Source organism: Ctenocephalides felis, unplaced genomic scaffold (genome assembly GCF_003426905.1).
Source record: "Ctenocephalides felis isolate EL2017-DRISC unplaced genomic scaffold, ASM342690v1 CF-g0.4_SCAFFOLD_00845, whole genome shotgun sequence".
Taxonomy (NCBI): domain Eukaryota; kingdom Metazoa; phylum Arthropoda; class Insecta; order Siphonaptera; family Pulicidae; genus Ctenocephalides; species Ctenocephalides felis.
The window spans coordinates 58,629,689-58,656,201 of NW_020536999.1; the positions used below are offsets into that span (position 1 = coordinate 58,629,689).

Below are 26,513 nucleotides of genomic sequence, written 5' to 3' on the forward strand. Positions count from 1 at the left end.
TTTTTCGTATGCCAATGTTGCCTGCACTGTTTGTCTACTCATACGAAGTGTTTTCCAAGAAGAATAACAACAAATAGCCTATTTTTTACCTTTAAGTGCGTTAAATGGTACAATTAATAGATATATCGTTATTTACTCTTCTCATTAGTCTGTGATCTTCTATTTAAACGCAATTTAACGCGTATTGTGCGCGTATTTCGACTATTTCCATTGTCGATATGGAAGTAAACACTGACGCTGTCAATCTCGGCGTCGGGGAGTCTGAAGCAGAATTAAAAGAATTCGAAGAAAATAAAAGTTTTGATACAAGAAGCGAAGTATCAAGTAGTTCTTCAGATAGTGATTCTAATCCCAGTATTAGTTCTGTCACCTCAGTAAGTTCTGCAGATGAGAAAAATCGCAGATCAGGTCATAAGAGAGGACGTTCGCCGAGCCCCGAACCACGACGTATTCCTCAACATAGGAGTAGTTCCAAATCATATGGATATATGACAAAGTTAAATTATTTATTTCGTGATACTAGGTTTTTTGTAATTAAAAGCAATAATGCGGAAAATGTTACTTTGTCGAAGGCAAAAGGGGTATGGTCAACACTTCCCCAAAATGAGAATAATCTGAATCAGGCTTTTAGAGAATGCAGGAACGTTTTGCTGTTGTTTTCGGTTAAAGAGAGTGGTAAATTCGCAGGTAACCTATTCTAAATATAAATATAATAGAAATATTGGTACTCCGAAGGTAAACTATGGTAACTGCATACATTGTAGAATATATTGGCGATCGATGAAGAAAAACTACGAATTAATGACATATATTGTTATATTTTACTTCTTTTTAAATTATTTTTGTCACTTATTCAATATAATATAATATTGTATGTCTTTTTGTAATAAAGGGTTAAAAAAAAACTCTGGTATACTAGTACATTCGGCCACTTACAATTCATTTTCATTTTTATCTTTAAGCACCATTTTTCAAGTTCAATGATATTACACAGCTTATTCTAGTCTATATATTTTTTTAATTTTTATATTCAGTACTTCAAAGGCACCCCTGTCTGTCTGAGAGATGGATATATATATGAAATGTATATATTGCTAAATAAAATAAATAAACAAAAAAAAGAGATTTGTTTTTAGTAGTTCGGTGTTCTAAGTTACTATAGTTTATCTCTGGAGTATGCATTTTATTTATCCTACATAATATGTTATAAATTTATATGAATTGAATATGCAAAAATTTTTTATACATGCCATTGTTTAGATGAATATTTCTGTGTTTAAATAATTGTATTTTCTAGAATCAACTGAACAACAAAACAGTGAACTAAGGTGTTATTGCATAAATTTGTTAAAAAAAAATATGTACTCTCAGTGTTTAGTGTTAAAGTAATACTGTTCCTCTCCATGTGACTTTATGTAGTGAACTGAACAAAATAATTATAGGATTTGCAAGACTTCAGTGTGAATCTAGACGTGATGTGACTCCAATATCGTGGGTTTTGCCACCTGGTATATCATCAAAAGCTTTGGGAGGTGTTTTCAGAGTCGACTGGATCTGCAGGAAAGAGTTGCCATTCAGTTCTACATTGCATTTATTTAATCCGTGGAACGAAGGCAAACCAGTTAAAATTGGCAGAGATGGACAAGAAATCGAACCCAGAGTTGCTGAAGAACTTTGTAGATTGTTTCCACAAGATGAAGGTATAGGAGATTCTAATAAAATTATCGGGAAGTCTATTATCGTTTTGGGTGTTTTAATCTAGTACAAGTGTGATTATTAAGTGATTAAAAAATCTAGTATGAACATAATGCTGCTATAATTGTGAGAAGTCAGATTGCACAATAGTGATTCTGTGACAAATAATTGAACTACAAAAATTTCAACATTTGCTAATTTAATATATCAGCAATTCTTTTCAGAATTCCACTCATTTTCACAATGCTAATATTTTGGAAGATGTTTTATTTTAAAATTTAATAGTTAAAAACAATAAATTTTCAATGTATAGTGATTTCAAAGAAACTTCAACTATTTATAATTAGTTTACTCTAAATTTCTAAAGAATGTGAAATCCTGATTAGTATAATGTTTTTGATTTTGAAAACATAACTTCATTAAGGAGTTAGGGGTACTCAGAGTCATAAAAAAATGAGTATTTTCAGTATTTCTTTTTGTTATTAAGTCAAGTCTTTTTACAAAAATAAAAATATGGCAGTATTATGCAAGGTTTTGACTTGAAATAACAAAAATTTCAAAAAATATATATATAAACATTTCCAAAGTTATAGGTGTTTGTGTTGACCATGTTAGAAAACAAGGTCCTTGCGTTGAAAATCATAAGTCCTTGGAGATTCGTCTAAAATCGATCAGATAAAAAAAAATAGTTTTAAAAATAGATAATCCTGGGCCGGATCGAAGTTTTTTTTAACTTCCCGTAGGGCAAGTTATAGTAATCGCAAAAAAATCGAAAATGAAAATTTTTATATATCTTCACGTTTCAGAGGTTTCTAAATATTTTGGCATACCTTAGAAAAAATGGATGTATGTGTGTGTGTGTGTGTGTGTGTGTGTGTGCGTGTATGTATGTGTGTGGGGATACAAATTTTTATCGACGATTTTGGGAACACGGATCAACCAATTTGGATAATTCAAAAAACATTCGATTCGTTTTGATAAGGAGACGTGCTGATTAGTTTTTGGCGAAGGCAGGTCTAGCCGTTCCGAAGATACGGGGCAAAAAGTGCCGAAAACGGTCACTCGGTTTTTAAGAGAACGGAGCGTCTGATTTGAATAATTAAAAAAACATTTCACTTGTATTGATAAGATGAATTGATCAAATTTTCATTAAGGCAGGTCTAGCGGTTTCGGAGGTCTAACAAAAAAAGTAAAAAAATGCCATTCGGCGGTTAATAATGATCATTAGACATATGCACATTAAATTATCAGATATTTTATAGAGATTTTAACAATAAGCAATACGATTGCTTTGAAAAAAAGTTTAGAATTTCCAAAATATGTCAAAATGAAGAAAACATTTTTCTTTTCAAAAAAAAGTAATTTTTTGTCAAATTTATAGTTTCTCAATAATCTAATTTTTTCAAAGTAATATTTTTTCAAAAATGTTAATCGTTTTTATAAAAATAATAACTTTTGGTACGGGAAGTTCCAGCAATTTGCCTTAAGGCATGATGCCTTAATTGCCTTAAGACAGAATTCCACTTACAGCTAGTTTATTTTTTTCTTTTCAAAAAGTAATAAAATGGCGGCGCCAAGAAGTTCTTTTCTAGATTTTTGGGTAAAATTCAACAATGGTCTTAAAAGATCGAAATTTTTGAAAAACAGAAAATACTTTGATCGAGCCCGAGTCTATTATGCATTCTAAAAGCTGTATAAATTTCATTAAAATGTGTTGTGTGGTTTTTGAATTACAGTTGTCACCAGTCAAAAAAACATTGTTTTGAGATAAGCGCATTTAAAGTTTCACGTTAGATTTCCATACAGAAACACGAATTATTAAATTACTTTAACAGAGTCATCTATTCTTGGGCCAAATAATAGTTTTTCAGTCATTGTGGAAGTTTCTAAAAGGTTCATTTGCGCGCTGATCTGCCACTTTCACACGTGCAACATTCAATTTTTTAGCATACCGATATGAATCAGACCCGCAATTAAGTACTAGGGTTCATTAATAATCATATGTATGCACTAATTTGTACGATAGTAGAAATAGTATTCAGGGTTTTGGGCATATTTTCCTTACTAGGTGGTTGAAGCTCTTTACTCTCATTATTATTCTGAATGAATCCACCTACACATCTTGAAAGTTAATTATAATTGCTAAAATCGTTGTAAGTCAGTTTAGCAGCTTTTAAAACATCAGCAAGTAAGGAAGAATAATCTTGAGTATAAATATCAAGCTTTCCACTTGCTTCCGCTGGTAAGAGTCGAATAACTCAAAAAATAATTATTGGATCAACTTGAAATTTTCAGAGAATATTTTCAAGATATTGCACTTAACAAAAATGCAAAAAAACAAATTTTGCCTTTTTACAAATTCTGAGTACCTTTTACCCCTTAAATCTAAAACCAAGTAAAGTAATTATGTATTAAATAGGAACAACTTTCATCATTTATATTATTTATCAACAGTCTTTTTGTTAACGTAATTATTTGTTTTTTATTCTTCTTTGTAATTGTATAACATAATTTGCGAGTCAATTATGTAATCTGTTGTGTTTTTATATTTGATGTGATAATCAATTAGCAGTTGAATTGTGCTTTCATCTCAGCTAGATTTTATAATTTTAATATAGCAGCATCATGTTCACATTATACTGTACCACTTGATATAACACACTTATTTTATCATAAGATTTTTATTACACTTTTTTTATTTTATCAGAATTTTACTCATTCATCCATTTTAGGGAGCTTATAGTATCTTCAGGGTTCATAATTATTAGGTTTATTGCAGTAGACAAATTAGTTTAATTTATGTAAATACAGTAAAATACAATGCTCAAACAATAAAATTATGTAATGTGATAGACAAAAACTTGAGAAAAAAATACTTATAATAATGTGACAAATTGTTTGAAGCATGATAATAGAATGTTCAGTATTCAAAGTTGTTTATTGTCTTGATAGATTGAGACATAAAGTTTTTATACCTCAAATATCGATACATGAGGGCAGAATCGAAAAGAGAATAAAGTATGAAAATAATTGTGATCATAAAGGGCTAGAAAGGAGTTGTTAAAATAATTTTGAATAAGGAAATTGAAGAAATAAGCAAAATATTATTTGATATTCGCAAAAATATATTTGATATATGCAAAAATACTATATTCTTAGAGTACTGAGAGAAAATTGCTGCAGAGTAATTATCTTCATTACAGTTGCAGTCATTTTTTTTTTATTTGATCTTGGTTTTTTTACATTCTGATGCTAACTTTATTAAAATTTTACAACAATATTAAGTTTGTGATTTCATTTCATTGCATTTTGATTTTTTTTTTAGAAGAAACGTAATATTTTAAATTATAAATATGGTTATAATAGATAAAAGATGGTAATATTTATAAATCGAAGAAATCCAATTTATATCTTTATTTAACTTAAGTTAAAGAAAATTAAAGTAACTAGATTATTAAACACACTTCAGCATTAAATATTAATATTTTTTTGTCAAAATAACTTTAAATATTGTTTGATGTTTTAAATAGTTGCACCATGTTTGGTAGCTATTTTTATGACTCCTCAAAATTATTATTTTATGAATATTTCAATAATGTGTTAATAATCTTTCTATGAATATGTTTGATATTAGACATCATCTAATTATTTTATGTCCAATCAAGTGGACAAATATTTTGGACAATGATAATAATGAAATTACAAATTTAATAATGCATTTAAAATATTTCTATATTTTAATATAAAAGTAATAGGTGGAAGATGTAAGATACATTTTTTAATAATGTAGACTTGGCTTTTTTTTATTAATTTTGTAAATGACAAAATTGAGTGTGCAAAGTTACAAATTGTTATATATTTCATTTGTGATAGTTTATTTTTGAGTTTTGATAGTCTCTTCAAAAACTTTATATATTCTGTTTCGACAATATTAACTTGTTTTGTGACTAAAATGAAGTTTTGCTTTGATGTAATTTTTAGTGTTGAGAAACTCTTATTTCTGCAACTGAATGTGTATCTTAATAAGTGATAATTATATCAGTATTGTAATATTTCTGTATACTTCCAAGTTTATCTGCTTTTTGAGTTGATAATTTTAAAATATGATTACTAGTTACTGTAGAATTTACCAATCAACTTGGATTAATTATCTTATAGTGCAGTAAACGGAGAGGAAAAAAGGGTATAACCTCTGAATTTTTTTACTGTGCTCCGAATTGAATGAAATTTTGGAATTAGGTTCATCTTACCCTCAAGTTCAAAAGTGAAAACAATTCGGGTTGCGCCATCACCCCCCGGGGGGATGACACCCCCTTCTCAATTGTATAATTACATTTTTTCAAAATAACGTCGGAAATCGATAGAAGAACTAATTATAAGAAAAAAATGTCTTTTATAGTTTTTCAAAAAAACTAATACTTTTCAAGTTGCTGGCCACTAAAGATTCATATATTTTTGGCGTTTTTCTTCGTTTATTTGCAATTATCTCCTAAAATATACATTTTAACGAAAATCATGTAATGAACAAAATAATGTCAATAAAAATCTTAATAAGTCGGTATTACATAAAGTGTTCTAGGAAAAATATTAAGCAAGGTTTGAAAGAGCAAAGTCGTTTTTTCTTTCGTTCAAGATTTATTTGTTGTATTTAAAGCCATCTAGTGTCGAGGTTTTGCATTTTATGCATTTTAGTGAAATTGGGTTTTATAGTGCTCAACATAAGCTTTAAAATGAGTGCTGTTACAATTTTTTTGCGTGTAAAATGAGTGAGCTATCATGCAAATAAGAAGCGTATACGAAGTTTTTTTTTGTTAAATCATATGGTTTAATGAGCGCCATTTCCACCAGAATTAAAGTAATTCACATTCCATCTAGAATTCACTTCATTATAGATATCTTGATGGATTCAAGCAGATTCACTACTTTAGTACAAATTATTTTCAGAAAACTCACGATTTTATAAAAACTTTTTTTTCCAATTTGCGCGGCCGCGCACTCTTTGAACCATCATAACTCTGTCAATTTTTGTGTGAAAGAAAAATAATAAAAAGCAATAATAAGCCAGAAACATCCCTTTGATTTTTATCTATATGCTTTTATACGTATCTTTTATTCTTTTTGAGATATAATGAAAATAATTTCCATTTTTAAAAAAAATCAGAAAGAAAAAATTTTATAAAATCGTTTATATATTTATAACCAATCAAGTTGAAGATATTATTTTGCATTATAATTATCAATAAAACGATCTGATAATTTATTATTATTTAGGTATTGAAATGACTCCAATCCTGCGCCGTTCAAAAGAGGCTTCAAAACGACTGCACTCTAGGAGCTACAGCACATACCGTCAACCATTAGGAGCCCGATCTAAATTTCGAGGCCGTGGACCCCCTCACTATGCCAGAGGCCGAAAGTTGTATCTAACGACACGACATAACCGCGCAAGGGCTCGCAGCATCAGCCCCTACCGCAGGGATTCCTCTAGCAGGTTAGTAATATTTTAGTTATTTCAGGTATTGTATATAAAGGCAATTTGATAGTAGCTCATTTGGTGCAAAAAAATGCTGTTGCCTTAAAAGTTTTCCGGATAGTAGCTCATTTAGATCTTGATTTTTACATAGTGTATTTATATATTTTATTTTACCTTGATTAAAAATTGCTGAAGTTGTATCGCATCCACTGAAGACGTGCAAAAACAATATATGATCTGCGGCTGTTTTATCTATTAGGCTACTTGTAGAATATAATTGTTGCAAAATTTTTTCTCTTCCCGGTTTTAGTAAATATATAGTAAAAATCAAGATCTAAATGAAGTTATTTATATATTTAAAAATCCAAAACCTGATCCAGAGATCATTGCCACAGCTGGAGAACGCTTCCTTCTTAAATTGTACGGTTTTAGTGATGAGAATACCATAACAAATAAATCTTTAAACGTCTTTAGATATGCGTGCTTTACAAAATTGGCATACAAAATTAAATTTAATATTGCATCACTACCATGAATTTTTGAACACAGTTTGTGTAATGAGACATTCAAAGATATTTAACTTTTCTGTTTCACAAAAAACAAAAACTGTGTTTCAAAAATAAATATAGTTCAAAATTATTAGGATAAATTTTGAAGCTATAGTAATGTAATCTTTGATAACATTAAGGTTTAAATTCAATATTGGCAGTTGATATATATTGATAATAAAATTACAACAACTAATAAAGTATATGAATATGATATATACAATAGGTATGCTTATATGAAACAATATGTAATGAATGAGAATATTGTTGAACATTAATAATTTCGAACTTTCATTTTCGATTTCACGAAAATTAACAAAAATTATAAAAACGGACTTTATGATTGTCTGACACAGATTCTTATTAACTTTCCGTAGGGTAGTAATAGCAAAAAATCAAAAATGGAATTTTTTACATAACTACATTTCAAGACTTCCTGTTTCATCTTAGCATACCTTTGAAAAAAATGATGAAAATGTATGTACTATTAACCGATTTCCATTATTCGAAAAGCATTTGATATCTATTGATGTGGGAACACGTGCTGATTAGTTTTTGGCAGGTTCAGCCGTTTCGAAGATACGGGGCAAAAAGCTCAAAAAATGGTTTTTGAGAGAACGGAGCGCCCAATTTGAACGATTCGAAAAGCATTTTTTCGACATTTTTTCGACGATTTTTATTATTATTTTTTTGACGGTAGATACCATAGTCTTCTGATCATACTAAAATATTACGGTCCTACGACAATTCGTTTAGCTTTAAAAATTCGTTAAAGTTTGCAAAAATTAGTATCGTTTTTTTGGCATTTGTCAAAATTAGACTTTTCACCGACGATTGCTCAAAAACGCCTGAACCGATTTCAGAAATTTAAAAACCATTTGATGTGTCTCAATGATGACTATCGTTTGTCAGTTTTATGCGACGATCTGCCAAGCCGTTTCTTTTTAATTTGAAAAAAAGTATTAAACTTTTCGTCCGCATTTAAGTTCAAACTACCGATTCGATTTTAAAAAATCAAAAACAGTTCGAAAGATTATAGTTGGGAATGATACTGATTAGTTTTAGATAAAAATCTACCGAGCCGTTTTCTTGTAATTAACTGTTGAAAGAAAAAATTAAGCCGATTTTCATGGAACTTTTTTTGGCGACATATATCATGGTCTTATAGACTTTACTGAAATATTACGGCCTTACGACAAGTAGTTCAATTTTAAAAATTCATCAAAATTTGAGAAAATGAGTTGTTTTTTTGACGTTTGTTAAAATTAAAATTGGACTATTTACTTGGTATAACAATAGAGTACTTAGTCTTAATAAACATACTAAACAATTAAAGTTTTACAAAAAACTGGCTCAATTATAAAAATTCTTGATTTTTGAAAATTTGCTCTTAGAAAATACTCCGAGTCAAAGTGTTCGTTCGTTTTCAATTATGTGTAATAAATCCACTCGGAATACTTTTCATCGCACATAAGTTAATTTATTTTTTATTGATTAAGTCGATTATTTAAACATATCGGGAAGTTCATGTAACTTGCCTCAAGGCTAAATACCAAACCAACTAGTTTTCTTAATGTTTCAAGTCACTTTGAATAGTTCAAAAGGGTTCAAATGGGTTATATACACTTAATCGACTGAAAAAAATCCGACTTACTAATTTTATATTTTCTTAATGTTTCACAAGTCACTTTGAATCGTCCAAAATTGGAATAAGTAAGTGCGTGTGTGTATGCTCGTATATGTGAGCCATTTTTTTAATTTTTTATCAACCTTTTCCAAAACAAGGCTACACCGATTTAAGATATTAAAAATCATTCATTTTTGCAAAACGGTAGGCTGAGCCGTTTGTTTATAATTAGCAGAAAAGTGCAACAATTTTCGTCCACGTTTTCGTAAAAAAGATCTGAATTGTTCGAAAGATATAAATTCAGGATCAACCAACGCACTGTTTCTTCGTAATTAAAAGCTAAACAAATTTTTTAGTGTGATTAAAGAAACTTAACATGATGATACGTTCATGATTCACACAAACGTCCTTAAATATTATAGGTCTTCGAAATAACGATTTAAAAAGATTTATTAATACATTTATAGATATTTGAAGCCCGATACTAAAATTAATTGGAAAACTCATTGATTAATTTTTAATACAATCAAAAACTTTATTGTTAAACTAAACAAATAAAAATTTTATCTGATATCTGAATTCTCAATTGTTATTGATTAAGAAGATAATTTACAAGTAGTAAATAACTTTCCTTGAAATGCCACAAATACCAATTTTAATGATATTTTTCATTGTAATTTTTTTTTCAAACCAACTTGTAGGATCAAAATCCCTATGAAATTAAATAGAAAATATTAGGTGATGATTAAGATGCTGAGGATATGTTGCGTTTAAATTGGAAACTACAATCTATACCGAATTTAGCATGTGATAAAACAAGATAAGCTCGATTTAAGCAGTAATAAATAAGAGATAAAAACGACCATAAAAAACTTACTTTTTATAATTAAAATTATTATTATATATTTGCTTTTCAGATTCCACAAGATTACTATTCGCTACTTGGTGGATATTCATAACGATATTAACATCATTCTACACGGCTAATCTGACTGCATTTTTGACCCTCAGTAAATTTACTTTGCCCATCAATGAGCCTAAAGATTTATTAGTGAAGAATTACAAATGGACTGCGAGACAGGGTAGCGCGGTGGAATATGTCGTTAAAAACGTAAGTTGAATGTAATAAATATAGATCTCATATTATTAAATAAGGCAAACCTCATGTCATTGATGTGTTTATCGATATAATCCAATATAAAAATGCTATATATTGATGAACAAAATAAGTAAGATGGTATTCGGCAAAGACGAATACGGTATTCGGACTGATGAGTCTTACTTTAGATATACTCTTCCTAGAAAAACATTCTATAACTACAACAACTATCTATAATGATTTCAAACTTCAACATGTTATTGTAAAACTTCCTAACTTAACTGCATCCGCTCTCATCTTATTTGTGATCCTTCACATTTTTTTCAGGGGAACATTTTATATTTGTCGCAAAAAGCAACACCATAAACAATCATATTTTCCACAATTTAATTATATTTTAATCCAATATTTTTTCCTTCAGCCTGACGAAGAACTGAACTACCTTGCTCCTATGATCGGAAAGCGGGCACAACTCAATGATCCCTCCAACGATACAGCATTTCTAAATATGATAGAAAGTGAAAATTACGTACTGGTACGAGATCGTCCAGCTGTGGATTTACTGATGTACAATGACTACCGAGCCAGAAGTGACGTGGATGAATCCAGGAGATGCACATTCGTGGTGACGCCGACTAAGTTCATGACCAAGGGAAGAGCTTTTGCGTATCCTATGAATAGTCGGCTAAGGGAACTGTTCGACCCTTTGTAAGTAGAACAGATGTTTGTTCTTGCAGTTAGGACCTAATAAATATAAATTTTTATTTTATGCCCAAAATTCGTCCAGTTTACTATCTAAATAAGTGTAACCCTTTCCAAAAAAAGTTCGAATAATCCTCAGATAATGATTTTAATTTACAGATTATTAGCTCTGGTGGAATCTGGAATAGTTAAACATCAAACACAAGCAGATCTGCCAAATACTGCAATATGCCCACTGGATTTAGGAAGCACGGAAAGACAACTACGAAATGGAGATCTGATGATGACGTACATGGTGGTTGTTGTTGGTTTTGCCACTGCTCTGATCTTCTTCATTGGAGAGGTAACTAAACCATTTGAAAAATAATAACATTCTTCTTTAACCCCAATCCTTTCATTAATTATGTTTTTTCAATAGTAGTTTTCTCTTTTTTATTTCTGTCCTGATCTAACAAATTTCATCATTCTCTAAATCGTTTTATAGGTATATAAAGTAAATAAATTATTCATTGCCTTCATAAGTTCATCAGTTTAGTTATTGATAGGATTTTATTCTATAAATATTGTTTCAGTACTAGCAATTCCAATCGTGGACACTTATACACTTATAAAATTGTTTGATATCTCCTTATTTTTACTGATACTAAAAATCTCATCTCTGCCATAATTTCTAATGTAAAGATGTTAGATCAGATTTCCATAATAATTCATTATTAACTTTCCTTAGGGTAGTTACAGTAATGGGCCAAAAATCGAAAATAATTTTTTTTGTATTTTTCGACGTTTTGAAGATTTCTGAACATTTTGGCATACCTCAGAAAAAATGAATGTGTGTGTGTGTGTTTTGTATGTCAGCATTTTTTCGTCCACGTTTTCGGGCGCACGGCCCAACCGATTTAAATGATTCAAAAAACATTCGATTCCTATTGATAGAGTGATGTGCTGATTAGCGTTTGGCAAAGGCAGGTCTATCTATTACGGAGATACGGAGCAAAGAGTGCAGAAAATTCCAATCAAGTTTTTGAGAGAACGGAGTATCCGATTTGAATAATCTAAAAAATATTCAATTTTTAATGATTGGGAGGTGATTAGTTTTTGGCAAAGGCAAGTCCAGCCATTTCAACGACACAGAGCTAAATGTGCAAAATTTTTGAGAGAACTAAACGTCCGATTTGAATGATTCAAAAAACTTTCTGCTTGTTTCAACAGAATAATTGCTTTCGGGAAAAAAAATTAGTTTCAATTTTTTTTGTATATCGAAAATCATAGATAAGGAAATAATTCAGATTTTAATTTTAATTCTGACTAAAGTTCTAATACACTTTAAACAAATAATTTCAACTTTGCCATTCAGTTTATATAATTCTTATAAATATTAGACAACGTTGCAGTATTTATTTATAATAATCTATTTGAAAACATTTAATATTTTCCTCGAACATTTCGTTACGGTACGGGAAGTTGCAGCAATTTGCCTTAAGGCACGATGCCATACACCACTAGTTTTATTTAATATACTCAGAAGGATAATAAATTTGTTATATATTAATATATAAAAAAAATTTACTTTTCTTGTTAAGTAAACAATTGTCACTAATATATTTCAAATTTTAAATAAAATGGCAGCTATTTATTTAAAACAATGTAACTTACTATTATTAACTTTTCAGATTACGTATAGATATTTCAAATTCGGCAGTAAAATGAGGCGTGGTCACACACCAGGCGACAGAATGCGCCACAAGAACCAACACCAGTCGCAAAAGATTCAAAATGTATTGCATCATCACCAAAATTTACTTAACAATAATACTCATGGAGCCCAATTTGAATACAACAACGTCTATGCTAATGTGAACGATTATGCTCCAAATTCAGTCAACATACCCAGCAAGAAAAGACCTTGGGGAGGTAAGACCTATTTAGCAAACTGAATTTATTTATGACCAATGACTAGTCAAGAGCTAGAAACATACCAAATTCTCTCCACAAGAAATAAAAAAAAATTTAGTTTCTCCTTTGTCTTTATCATTAAATTTTATCATGAGGCAAAAATCTTTTAGTTATTCAGTACTATTTTTTATTCTAGGACGCTCAGACTCCGATCATTACATAACACCGCCACCAGCCTACGGATCGCTATTCAAACAATCATTAGCAGGATCTAACAACTTAGGCAACATAGCACCTAAACATCAACATCAACATCATCAGCAGAACATCAATGGAAGAGATTATTACGTAGTGAAAACAGTTCAAGGAGATACAAGGTTGATACCAGTTAGGCAACCATCTGCACTCTTATTTCAGTATACCAATTAGATTTCCAAAATTGCCAAAAGCATCGTTTTGAAAGTTGAGATTATAATATATTTTTTTGACAATCAGGAATGAGTACGGATGTATATCTAAATGTAGAATCTAGATTGATATAATGATGTATAGCTTTGAAAGTAAATAAATTATAGACATCATGAATAAATCTATGAAGAAAGGATTGTTGATATCGTGAAGTCTAATAGAAGCAATGGAGGTAAAAGGGCAAACGCTTTTGCAAGGCCAATCATGTGCAAACAATGCTCAAGAAAGAAATAAGTAGGTATGCCAGTATAAAAGTCCAAAAATGATAGGTGCCAAGGATCTCAGTTGCTAAGTATTGAAATTGCCATCAATCAGTTGATAAGTTGAAATAATTGTTTCTAAAATAATCGAGACTTCTTTTGATCGTACCAATTATCTTGAAAACGATATCTTATTCTTCCTTAACAGGCGACAAATAAAAGTGTTAAAATATTGACAAAACAACAATCTTGGCGAAGACTTCCTGATATCAAATCTTTTAAATAGAGCAAACTTCACCAAATTTTACATTCTGAACTGCAAAATTAGAGGAGTTAGTAGTAGAGAAACCTAGCCTGAACCAATAGGTTTTTATTTTTTTTTTAAATATATATATTAGAAATGAAAGACAAAAATACGAAATAATTTGATATAAAAATACAACCTGCAACATTAAATCCAAATAGATGAAATTGAAGTTGAAATGATTACGAACCAATTTAATATTGAACAGAATATATTTTAAATAAACAATTAAAATGATTTTGATATTCGAAGTATAGAAGGTTTTTCGATTATTGTCATCAATAATCAACAAACCCAGAGATTTTGAGACCATTGATTTACGCAAGTGGATCCTAAAACTGAAGATAAAATATCGAAAAAATGTCTTAGATTAAAATCTGGACTTGATATCTAATTTTCCACATGTTCTAGATGTCGAAAAGATCGATTTCCTTGTAGACAGCATTTTGAGCCTTGTTTTATGATTAAGGACAATTCTATGAACTACTATAATTTCACTATTGAAGAAGCAATAGCTAATTCAGAATTTAATATTGCTCTTTTCCCTCCTATCTAGAACACATGTAGATATCTTGGTCATATAAAACCAGGAATAAATAGAAAAAATCCTCCAAGATTTACCCATGTCAATTCCCATTTTTAAAGCCGAATATATGTTTCATAAGCATAAATGACGCTGAATAAATGTTCAATTATTTAGAAGTGCAGAAATGTAACACTGTAAATATTTATATATTTGTACACAGAAATTTAATTATTATAAATATAAATAAATATAATAATTTTGAAACAATATTTGTTAAATTCATATTCAGATCGTGTTATATAATATGTTATTTATAAATGTAAATACTATTTATAATATTTGTTGTATTGTATGAATTTATTAATAAAACAAAAATAAAACAGTATGTTTTTATTTGAATTCGTTTTATTTAATGGTTTCAGATTCTCAATCATTGTAATTAGGTACTCTATAAAAATAGTAACGTTGATATTATATAGACCAGACGCTGTGTCTTAATCTCTAAAAAAAAAATGCGCAAATCTAAGTTAAGAATGATTATTCAATGGCCCAAGGTTAATTTCAAAGAAAGTTTAATAAAATTGGTTACGAAAAAATATTTTGCATTTATTCTGCATAAAATCATGCAAGTGAATTTAAAAAAAAAATAAAACCGATCAAAATTTTGAATTTTATTGTTTCGGCACAATCTTTCATAATAGGAAAAACTTTTGTAAAGCAAATCATAAGTATAAAAATCACACAAGTTTCAATTTCTAATAGTAAACGATCTCTATGTCAACAAGTTAATGTGTTTGTTGAGGTTGTGAACATTCTCATTTTTAGTAAAGTCACAAAAACTCATTTTTTAATAAATCATAGTAGTGAGTTCTTCAAACAAAGAGTCAAAATTTACACAATAAAAGTGAAAAATCACATTCACAATATTGCATTTTGTATACAAAGTTTTCACAGTGAATATTGTAAAAAATCATTTTTACTATTTAAAAATCTATCAATCAATTTATGATTCTTCATCAATTTCACCAATTTTATGTCTCATTTCCAGCAAAGGCTTCGATCTAAACACCTCCCTTTTCCTTTCAGCCAATTTCAAACTATCTGGAATGTTAAACTCGATCATATCATTCTCGGTCTCTTCAGCAACTTCTGCCAAACCAACATCTACCAGATTTTCTGATTCAAAATCATCCTTCTCATTTGTGATTATTTTGCCATCTGTATTATTTGCAGCAAATTCTTCTTGGATGCATTTATCTAATAGTATAGCTAATAATTTCTTAAACTTTTCACAGTCCGTAAGTTTGGTAACGTTTTGTTCATGGGCTAGAGTAGTTTTTAATTCTTCAGATTTTTCGTTAAGTAAAGTTCTAAGTAGATGTACGGTGGATACGTATGTTACATCTTCCCATCCCTAAAATAAAATTGTGATCGAAATATATATGGAAAACTAGCATATTAAGCATTTTCTCAAATTACTTGATATATCAAAAGTCTTTTATATTCATGAGTCCAATTATTTCTAGATAGCCGTAGTTGTTCCTTCAAATGGTAATGAACAACTTGATTTTAATAATTTTTATTATACAAAAGATAAGTTAATGGTATGTTATATATGGAGCATATCTCTGTGCAGATCAGAGACCTGGAAAGTTTGAAATGCGGTACTGGAATGAGAAGATAAAGTGGACAGATAGGATAACAAATAAAGAACTGCTAAAAAGAGTAAGCAAAAAAAACTGTATTGAGTACGATCATGAAAAGGAAAAGGAACTGGATCGCAAAAAGATCCAGATGCATGCTGCTAATAAATTAGCTACAAATAAATTGGCCAATGTGTAAGCAGAAATTTTATTGATAGTATCCATATAGGTACCAAATCCGGTTTGGAAAATTAAGATGCTACAATTTTCACAGCAAATGTGTATTTAAAACTGGTAAATATGTATTAGTTTATGAAAACTAGTAATGTTTACTTGGTGAAAAACTATCAAAATTCATCACCATTTGTATCATTGAATAACCATTGGATAAACAAAAGCTAAATTACTACCTAAATTAACCAACCATTTTCCTCATCTATGTCAATTATATTTGAATTCTGTAATATAATTTGGCACATATGTAATATTTTTGAACTCACTTCAACGTGTTCTAAATTCGAAAAATTAAAATAACAAATAATTCGAGAATGTGCTTGTAAAAAATACTTCCATATAATAATTCAAATATATCCATCTACTTACATTAATATACACAGTGCACAAAACACACCAAAAGCACAAATTTCATTCTTGTTAATACACAGCACATAAAGCAAAACTACGATATTAATCAAACTCTGCTGAGAAACAGATCTACGATAATAATCCAGGTGTCCAAAAACATGAAAAAATACCAGTACCATGTTAATATTGCACCAAATTTAATCTTGTTAACACAAAGCAAAAATACAATAATATTCAGATCTGCTAAAAAGTAGATCTCCAATAATCCGGATTACATATTAAAATCTATGTGGATGATGAAGTTATATTGAAATGTGCAATCTTTTATAAATAATAAAGTCGCAAAAAGCAAAACCCAAGTGTGCTCATCGTCAGTATCACTCTGTTCGAATAGATAATAGTTAGGACATATTTTATATCACGATTAATCATCTTAGTCCATTTATTTGAGATAATAATGGTTGAACTTGATTGATCAAGTTCTGTGTTCTGTGTTCGACATGCTAAAATTTTCATACCATTTCTTGGTTTCTTCTGATCAAATCAAAATAACTGTGACTAAATATGATCCTATTTCTCAAAATACTTAATACCGGCTATGATTTATAATTTAAAAATATCAATGCATTGTGCAAAGATGAACCAATACCACTATAAAATCCACATCTCCAAAGCAGGTGATTGTAGCAAAAAATACATATTGTTAATTCAAAGTTATGAAGTAGAATTAAACACTAACCTGATCTTCCAAATCTTGGACTGGAGTACGTAACAGAGCGCAGATGTTATTTGCAATATTTTTCTGCAAATTCATATGCCTCAACATTACAGAAATCAATTCCAATAAAGCATTCAGATCAGACTGACAACTGAAAATAAAATATATATATATATATATATATATATATATATATATAATTAAGATATATATATAATAATTTGTATTTTTAGATCGTACATACATAAACAAGCTGTGTTTCTTTTTATTAAAATCTTCGACACCGTTTTTAATTTGAATTAAACTTTCTTTTAACAAATTTTCTAATCCAGACATTGATGTTGGAATTATATCTTTGAGTTTTGCTAATAGTCTTCTTTGTATTAATCGATATTGGGCAGATAATCTTGCTAATTTATCCTAAAAGAAATGGTTCATAGTGAATAAATATTGTATAAATCTTGGAATACCACCATTTGCAATATGAAAATTTGTAGATTTGTAAATAAGTTAGTAAATTTAGCCCACAACAAAAAATTTCACACAATATACCGTATCATTAAACATAAAAATTGTTTTACTGAATAAAATAGACTTGTAGAGAAAATATGTGCTTATTTATCTATTTTAAACGTTTTAAATACGATTGAATTGTGTACTATCCGCGCCTATATAAGTTCTAGATAAAATACATAAATGACCGGAAAATCGGCAGATATGATATTGGATCAGACTGATGACGATATCATAGCTTTGCTATTTTATATTTAGTTTATAATGTTAGTAAAATTAGTACAAATACTAAAAATATTAAATTCAGATCAAACACTATTTACTTCTGGGCTCCCAATATTTTGATATCGCGCAACATGAAGCAGAATATACAACATACTTTTTGTTCAAACATCAAGATCTTGCTCTGGAAATGGTGATCTACAGCTGTTAATAATTCTTGAACAGGAATAGCAGATGTACATACTATACGGAAATCTTGTTCATTCTCAAAATGCTTTTTAAGTCGTTTACATAAGACTTGGCAGGCAACCGCTAGATCATGCACATAATCTGATTGCAGACGATACCTGCAACAATATATAATAAAATCAATAACTATGAAAATGTAAATATGTATAACATTGATTACACAAATTCACACACATTGATTCACAAATTGGATTGAGAATACAATTTGAGTTGATTTTAAAAACTTTTTTCTTATTAATTTACAATTTATATATGATTGCATTTACTGCATTATTGCCTTGGGCATTAAATTTTATGGACATTAAATTATTAATTTTATTAATAAATAAACTAATATAATACAAAAATTAAAGAATTGTTAAAATTAATTAACTATGTCGGTGTTTTATTCTAAAACTGGTGCATGATATAAACTATAGCAAGAGATTTTGTAATTTTTAAATTTTGAAAATGAAAAAATCGGCACTTAATTAAATTTCTTTCTTAAACGGTAATTGTATGCATTTCATAGTCATACTTATTCCATTCATACCTTTGAGAGTTCTTTCCAATAATTATGGATACTACATGATTAGGTTTATTTATCAAACTCAATCCTACAGCAGTCGGAATACCAATGGATGAAGAAAATTCTGAAACAAAAGAGACAGATGAAATGCTTACTTAACAACAGCGTTTTCCTTAATACTTAAATACTTGAAACTTAAATACTTAAATATTCGGATTTAATTAATTATTATAAAATTTTGAACTGTTTATTTCACAAATATAGATTTCATTTTCTCTAAAATCATATTAATGCAACTTCAAATTGATATTTTTGCTAAAACAACCTTGTAATATCAGCCATAGTATTAATTATAGTAAATAAATTCAAGATTGTAAGCCCTAGAAATACCGCCTATTATTACAAACTTTAACAAAATTTCATAATTCAACCACTTTTCGTAGGACTGCAATATTTTAGAATGTAATTTTTTTACTTAAATTAATATTAAATGTCATAAAACATAATGCCATATACTCTTCTTTTATCTATGCATAAAACATATTTTTTTAAATCAGTAATTCAATTACAAAGGAGTGCCCCATTCAATATGTGCCAAAAAGACAGAAACTAGTAATTGCGATTGCCAACTTTTCGAATTTTTAAAATTGAGTCAGAATTATTAGCTAAAATGTGAATGAAAAAATCAGAAAGAACAAAACACATTTGATTTCACAACTACCATGTACAAGTATATGTAGAAAAAAATCCTAGCTAAATTTATACCAGACTGTAATTAATAATACTTCTAGACAAGTCCATCCAAAATTATGTGTTAAATTTAGAAATTTTCTAAAGAGAACCAGAGAAGATTATTGTCATTATTGTTAAAAAGAAAGAAACTACAAACAGCATAAAAAATGGTATATATAGACAAAATGACTTAGTAGCCTTATTTCAAAATTGGCTAGTTCTAGTAGCATCATCCTGTCAGATGTTGAGCATGATTGTCACAGTCTTGTCGCAGTGATCAGTTCAGTTTTGCATCTTGAAAAGTTTATTTGAGAGTGTTTTATTATGCTTTTTCGAGGGCCTATATTTTGATATTCGTAATTATTTCAATTAAAATCAATTAACTTTTGTCAGTACTAAAGATTTTGATAAAATTTATGATGTATTTCTAGGTTCTTGTTTCATGTGTCAATGCCCCAAAAAAGAGCAAAATGATTTATTTGTGAACTGTTTTTATTAAAAATTAGCATCTCAGTTTGTCTTCAGTATGTATTTGTCATTTTGATCATACTATATGGACAAAATGGTTTATGTCATAGGTTGCATTTTTTTCTCAATAAATGTTATTATAATTCCTGCTTAATTAAAATACTATCTTACTGGTAGTCAATGAACCAATAATTAGCACAAACGATTTTGCATTTTTTTCTCAATAAATGTTATTATAATTCCTGCTTAATTAAAATACTATCTTACTGGTAGTCAATGAACCAATAATTAGCACAAACGATTGAGATTGATTACCATTGATTACAATATCAAATAACAAAACACCATCTCATTTTCCCCTATAAGATAATGAGAGAAAAAAAGAAATAATATTCATCTGAAGAGAATTAAAAAAATACTAGAAAATCTTATGCACTGCTAAGTGCATAAAACATTAGCAAAAAACTAAATAAATACAAAAGTATGGTGATTAAAAATAAATCAGTTGCCTAGCTCGTAAATAAGGGTAATTCTTATTCTATTACCTGGAAAAAGTTGATTTAATGGTGTAGCTGGATGACTGATATTCAACGTAACTTTAAATTTGGCTTCCTTCACTGGCTCTGTTAAGTTGTACACTAAATTCAAAGGTATACTAAGAGTTTTTTGTAATATCCTTGGCAGCCCTTGAGTATTCACATAGGATACTAAAATTTTCAGTTCAACACTGTATATATTAAAGCCTCCAAATTTATCTTCATCAATGTAACAATAAGTTTCAAACATTTTTTCTTCTAAAACATTCCTAAATAGAATGCTATTAATTGAAAGCGATAAAGGAGAAGGGACCATTGCAGAAACTTGTATTTGTTCAAAAGAATTTGTGCTAGGTTTTATTTTAGCTACAATTCTCATAGAATTGACCGAGCGTGGTTTGTCATCAAGTTTAAATGTTTCTTGTGCATTATGTGGTAGTGGTCTCAAAGTTGAATCAATATTTATATTGATCTGTATCTCCTTTTCTGCTGTAGTATTTATCAATATCAAATCTAAAAGATATTAAAATTATGAATTACATTTGATATCCATAAATTTGAATTCTACATATAATATGCAGTTTATTTAACATACCTGCTGAATCTGTATTTGACTTAATGATAGCATGTAAATTTTCTAATTCTAATTTGGCTTCTTCATAATCAATAGGTTTCAGACTCATAGGTGGAGCAGAAAACAATTCAGGTTCCGTTCCAAGGTAGCTGCATTGCAAATGACCATCTTCTGATAATGTTACCAGAGCACCTAGAAATTTAAACAAATTTATTTTTAAATAAGTAAATAAGTGAATAAATAAATAAATATTAAATAATAATCTAGTATCAAGTTGAATATTTTTTGCATTTTAAATCCATGATGTATATTGATTAATATAACTAATTCATTAATTCATCATTCATTATAATGTTAATTCAATTTAATGATTAAAATAGTATAATTCTACAAGAACAACAATTTTGTATTCTAATTGTTGAAATTGTTATTCTACCAAATTTTAATTGTTTCTATAATGAAACAAGTTGACACTAGGGCTAAATTGAGCATATTGCAAACTAAAAAGTTGTTAAAGTATAATATAATGTATCATGATTAAACAATTAACAACACATGAGATCAGTGAAGAATTTTCAAACAAATCATATCCAATTCATTTTTATTATAAGAAAAAATAGTTTACTAATTAAATTTCCTTTATCTAGTAAGTCAAATGTGAATGTGTTGAGTTTATATGCTAAAATAAGGACAGAAATTCATTTACTTGGAAGTTCAGCAACTGAAGCTTTAGACATAGCAACCGGTATGCATGGCAGCTGCGCAGACCATCTTAAACTGGTTCCTTCATACAATAGTAACGTTCCTAAGTTTGAAGCAACTGCCACCATTAACCTTGCATCGGGTTCTGATAAAAAATAGATAGTTAGAAATTAGTAAAAAAAAATTGTAACAAAACTTATATATATTCTTGTTCTAACTGTTACAATATTCCTAATAAACAAAATTTATTTAAAGATAGGCTTTAATATGAAGGGAGCTCACAGATGCATTACGATTAACTAAGTTATGATTAAAATTTAGGCTAAATAAAAGTTATACAAAAAACATAATTTAAGATGAAGACAAAATGAAAATTTTATTTAATGAAAAGTTTCATTTAATTGTAACATTGATTTCAATAATTTTCAAATTCAAACTATATGTATGTTGCTGATTTTTACCCCAATACCATCCAATGACATATGCATGAAGACATATTGGCACAAAATCCAACTTCTTCATAAATTTCAATTTTCCCAAATCAGTCAAACAATATAAATTTTTCTCGCCAAGAATCACAATAACAGTCTCAGTGCTAGTCAATGGTAATGCCATAATATTTAAGATGCCTTCTCCTAAATTGTAATACCATGTTGGCGTCAAGTTGCCAGAACTTTCAGATTGTGACATATTTTGGTATCTAAAAAATGAAAAATAAATTATCAAAATATATAAGAGACCCTACATATTGCCATAATGTAACAAAATGTTACTTTTATACTTTTTCTGCTACAAAGTTATATAACAAATGTTAACTAAATGTAATATACGTGCAATGTATATTGGGAGTTGTGACCTAATGTAATAAATGTGCAATGTTTTGTTAGAAAATATTTTTCACAATTTTATATTTTAATGAAAATTCGACGGATCGATTTTTTAGCTTACCGAAGGAACAGTTTGTCTTTGCCAAAAAATCCGATTTGCTAATTTTATGTTTTCTCAATGTTTCAAGCAATTTTGAATCGAAAGAATCCAAATTTGAAAATTTGTAAATTAAAGTTGTACAATATTGTTAAGATAGAGATAACAATAAAAAAATTAAAAAATATTACAGCCCAAACTTAGTACATCTCTAATTTTTCAGTCCAAAGGAGTTACAAAGAAAAGTTATCCATTCAGCTTTAAAAATGAACTGCCTTAGCCTTAATTAGAAAATCAGTAACCGGAGTAATTCCTATACATTTTTTTTAATAATATTAGGTATATTTTAATCTCATCATAATAGCTTATAAAATTGTGCTAATTAAATTGCTATTTATAATTTCAATATAAAAAATAATCATAAGATCATTACAGAGTCGCAAAGAAAAAATCTATAAAAAATTAGAGCAGATGTTTGAAACTAGAAAGCAAATCTTTAAACTACTATGTAATAAATCTGAAATTAAGTTAAGCCTTATGAACAAAATTAAATAAAAAAGAGGAAAAATATTTGATGAATTAAAAAATAAATATAGAGTAATGAAATATCAGATAAAATCAGAAAATATAAAAATAAAAAATTCGATAACAGCTTGAAACTGTCTTCCTCTTCAGGCAATGCACTTGTTATTCAATTAATTAACAAATTCATTAATTGTAATTGGATAGTGATTAGATATGTAAATAAATAAAAATAAACTAATATAATGTGTTTCTGATTTTTACAGTAAGACTCTTATTAGCATCTTACTGGAAATATTTAAAAAAATGTATGAGTATGGTTTTACAATTTTCTCTGTAGCTGTTTCAAAAAAATTGACAGGTAAAAGTATGCGTTCATTTTTAGTAAATTTACCTGTAACATTCCACGAACCAATTTGAAGTAACAGTGATAAAAGAATCTGTGCGCATAACATAACAAATCGATGAGGGCAGTAAAAAATTTGGCAGAACACATTTAAATCCAATGGATTCCTGTTCAAAAACACTCAATATTCCATTTAGAGATTGAACACATATAAAATCACGACCTGATGCACCTCCAAAAGGGCCGATTACCATGGAATAAGCAGATTGCGGTAGAATGTGTTCGTAGCATACAGTGAGGAGGTTTTGATCACCTATAAATTATTATTAATATTATAAATGATTATAAATCTATTGAATCTGTCATATTATTTTTAAAATAAATTCTAATATATAATTTGTATGCAATCCGCATATAATCCATGAATACAGAAGAATTTTAGGATTTACCAAGGAAAAAATATATAATAAAATTGTAAGTAAAATATGAACTTTGTTAAAAAATTTACTTGTTTTAATAGATATAACTGAACATAATTATGTATATTAAAACTGAATGTACATTTGAATTCTTGAAAAGTAACAAAAAAATTCAAAGATGAATTTTAAAATCATTATTTTGTGAAATGTGATATCCAATAATTTTAATAGTATTAATGTAACAATTTGCTTACACTTAATAAAAACATATATATATATATATATATATATATATATATATATATATATACAAATAAAATTCAAGATTTCTACCAATATTAATCATTACACAAAAAGATTGAATGTCATTAATTAGTATTTAACAGCTTACAAATAATTTTAGAATAGTTAGTGATTTTTACCATGGTCTGTGATCCCGTCTAATGATTTTAAAGAGTATACAGTAACTCGTAGTGGATGCAGTACACATAAGAACCATTTTTGAGATCCCCTAAAACATAATTAATTAATTATAAAAATAATATCATAATTTAATTGAAAAAAATTTGAAAAGATGTTTTTTATAAATAGCAACCAAAGAAAATAATTTAATATATGGTTTAATTAAAAATTAAGAATAAAAATAAAATAAACATGGAATGAAAGCTTAACTATAATTAATGGAAACTAATAATTATTTTATTATTAAATAATTATTAACTAGTAATAATTTGCTTACATCGTTCACTTTCTTAAAATTTTGAAATATCTACAAAGTATTTTTTTTTTCAAAAACAATGAGATATTAAAATAAATAAAAGATGTTAACTGACTAAGAAAATTATGATTTAAACAACCATTCAAATTGATTCTGATAGTAAATTTTCTTTTAGCATTTATTAATAAATTAGTAACTGAAAGTAATTCATTTACTTATTTTAGTGCATGTTTAGGCATTATTTTAAGTTGGGCATGTGGTTTTCGACATAAAATTTGGAAATAATTTAGAAAATGTATATATCCGAACAACAATATTTCAAAGATGTAGAAATATATCCACATAAAGAATGTATCAATATAATGCAAATAACTTATATGTACAAATTTTAGATAATGTGACCCCGATGTTTGTATAAAATCCTAGTAAATATGAATATAGGTATATATGAATTATTACTTAAATGAATTATATTGAATGTACAAACTGCATAGTCTACAAATGACTAAAAATGAAAAACTATTAATATGTATAACTATAGTTATAAAGTAATAAAGGTTTATAGTAATAAAGGTATACCTTTAAAACCAAACAGTGCAAACTAAATAACAAGCTATTTAGTGCGAACAAAACAGATCTCAGGCTATCAACATACGAAACCAATTTTCCTAATCCTAAACCAAGAACGGGGTATGGTAATAATTTCTCCAGAACCAAGTCTGTAGGTTTGTATGCAGACAAACTTCCATCATCCAGTCTTTTTGTAGTCACCTTATATACTCTCAAAGCCCCTAAATGGGATCCTACAACTAAATTATCATGATCGCCTTCGGTTAGTCTGGCGATCAACAATGAATTTCGATCGAAAGATTCTGTTTCATCTTCAGAAACATTTGTGTTCCACCAACTTCTCGCTTTGAATAAGGACATGGTCGTCAAAGAAAATTGCACAATAAAATTCTAAGTTACAAATTAAAGGCTTCAGACTTGAAATTTAAAAAAAAAATCATTCATTATTTTATTGATACACACGTGTGCAATTTATGACAAATGACTTATTCAAACACATTTTTTAGAATGAATGTGTAAAATTTTTGTTGATACCTTTCTTGAACTGTCATTGAGACAGTTACCAAGAGTTACCAATATAGACAAAACAAAAATTTTAAGATTAGTTTTGTATTTTTGTTTATTTTGTTGTTTTGTTTTTTATGTTTATTTACGCAGTTTAATATTGATCTAAAACTACTAATTTTAATTAAATTATATTATTTATTAATTATAATTTTATAGTTTCATTGTTTAATATAATAGATTAAAAATATAATAAATAAGTTTTTCGATATTTATTTTCATCAAATATATAAAACATTTATTCAATTATTTATTTTTAATCGTTAAACTCCTATAAATTTGATGAATTTATTAATCTCATTCTTTATTTGAGGTTAGAAAAGTCTGGAATTAATGTTTTCAAAGAATCGGCAACATCGGCAACCATGTTGACATAGATAAATAAGAAAAAATGGATGTATGTGTGTGTGTGCGTGTGTGTGTGTATGTGTGTACGTGTGTGTATGTATGTACGTGTGTGTATGT

General features: G+C 28.2%; 3 protein-coding genes across 3 annotated transcripts; 2 read left to right on the forward strand and 1 right to left on the reverse strand.

Moving 5' to 3' along the window:
* Nucleotides 1-112: 112 nt before the first annotated feature.
* On the forward strand, nucleotides 113-7,187 carry LOC113386481 (YTH domain-containing protein 1-like; the record flags this gene model as incomplete). Its single annotated transcript, XM_026624264.1, has 3 exons — nucleotides 113-687; nucleotides 1,443-1,700; nucleotides 6,967-7,187. Coding segments are annotated over exons 1-3 (948 nt in total), but the record flags the coding sequence as incomplete, so codon positions are not given.
* An 8-nt stretch (nucleotides 7,188-7,195) lies between these two features.
* LOC113386492 (ionotropic receptor 93a-like) lies at nucleotides 7,196-13,466 on the forward strand (the record flags this gene model as incomplete). The annotated part of the gene is made up of 6 exons (XM_026624275.1): nucleotides 7,196-7,211; nucleotides 10,261-10,454; nucleotides 10,864-11,150; nucleotides 11,304-11,487; nucleotides 12,815-13,055; nucleotides 13,234-13,466. Coding segments are annotated over 6 exons (1,155 nt in total), but the record flags the coding sequence as incomplete, so codon positions are not given.
* Nucleotides 13,467-15,538: 2,072 nt separating this feature from the next.
* Nucleotides 15,539-25,973, reverse strand: LOC113386503 (protein PTHB1-like). Its single transcript, XM_026624286.1, has 12 exons — nucleotides 25,494-25,973; nucleotides 25,374-25,419; nucleotides 23,826-24,090; nucleotides 22,447-22,685; nucleotides 21,990-22,130; nucleotides 21,305-21,475; nucleotides 20,719-21,222; nucleotides 18,998-19,097; nucleotides 18,374-18,563; nucleotides 17,726-17,901; nucleotides 17,503-17,632; nucleotides 15,539-15,949 (listed from the first exon to the last, which is right to left on the reverse strand). The coding sequence occupies exons 1-12, from the start codon at nucleotides 25,842-25,844 to the stop codon at nucleotides 15,539-15,541; spliced, it is 2,724 nt and encodes a 907-aa protein (XP_026480071.1). The 5' UTR covers nucleotides 25,845-25,973.
* Between the last annotated feature and the right edge of the window lie 540 nt (nucleotides 25,974-26,513).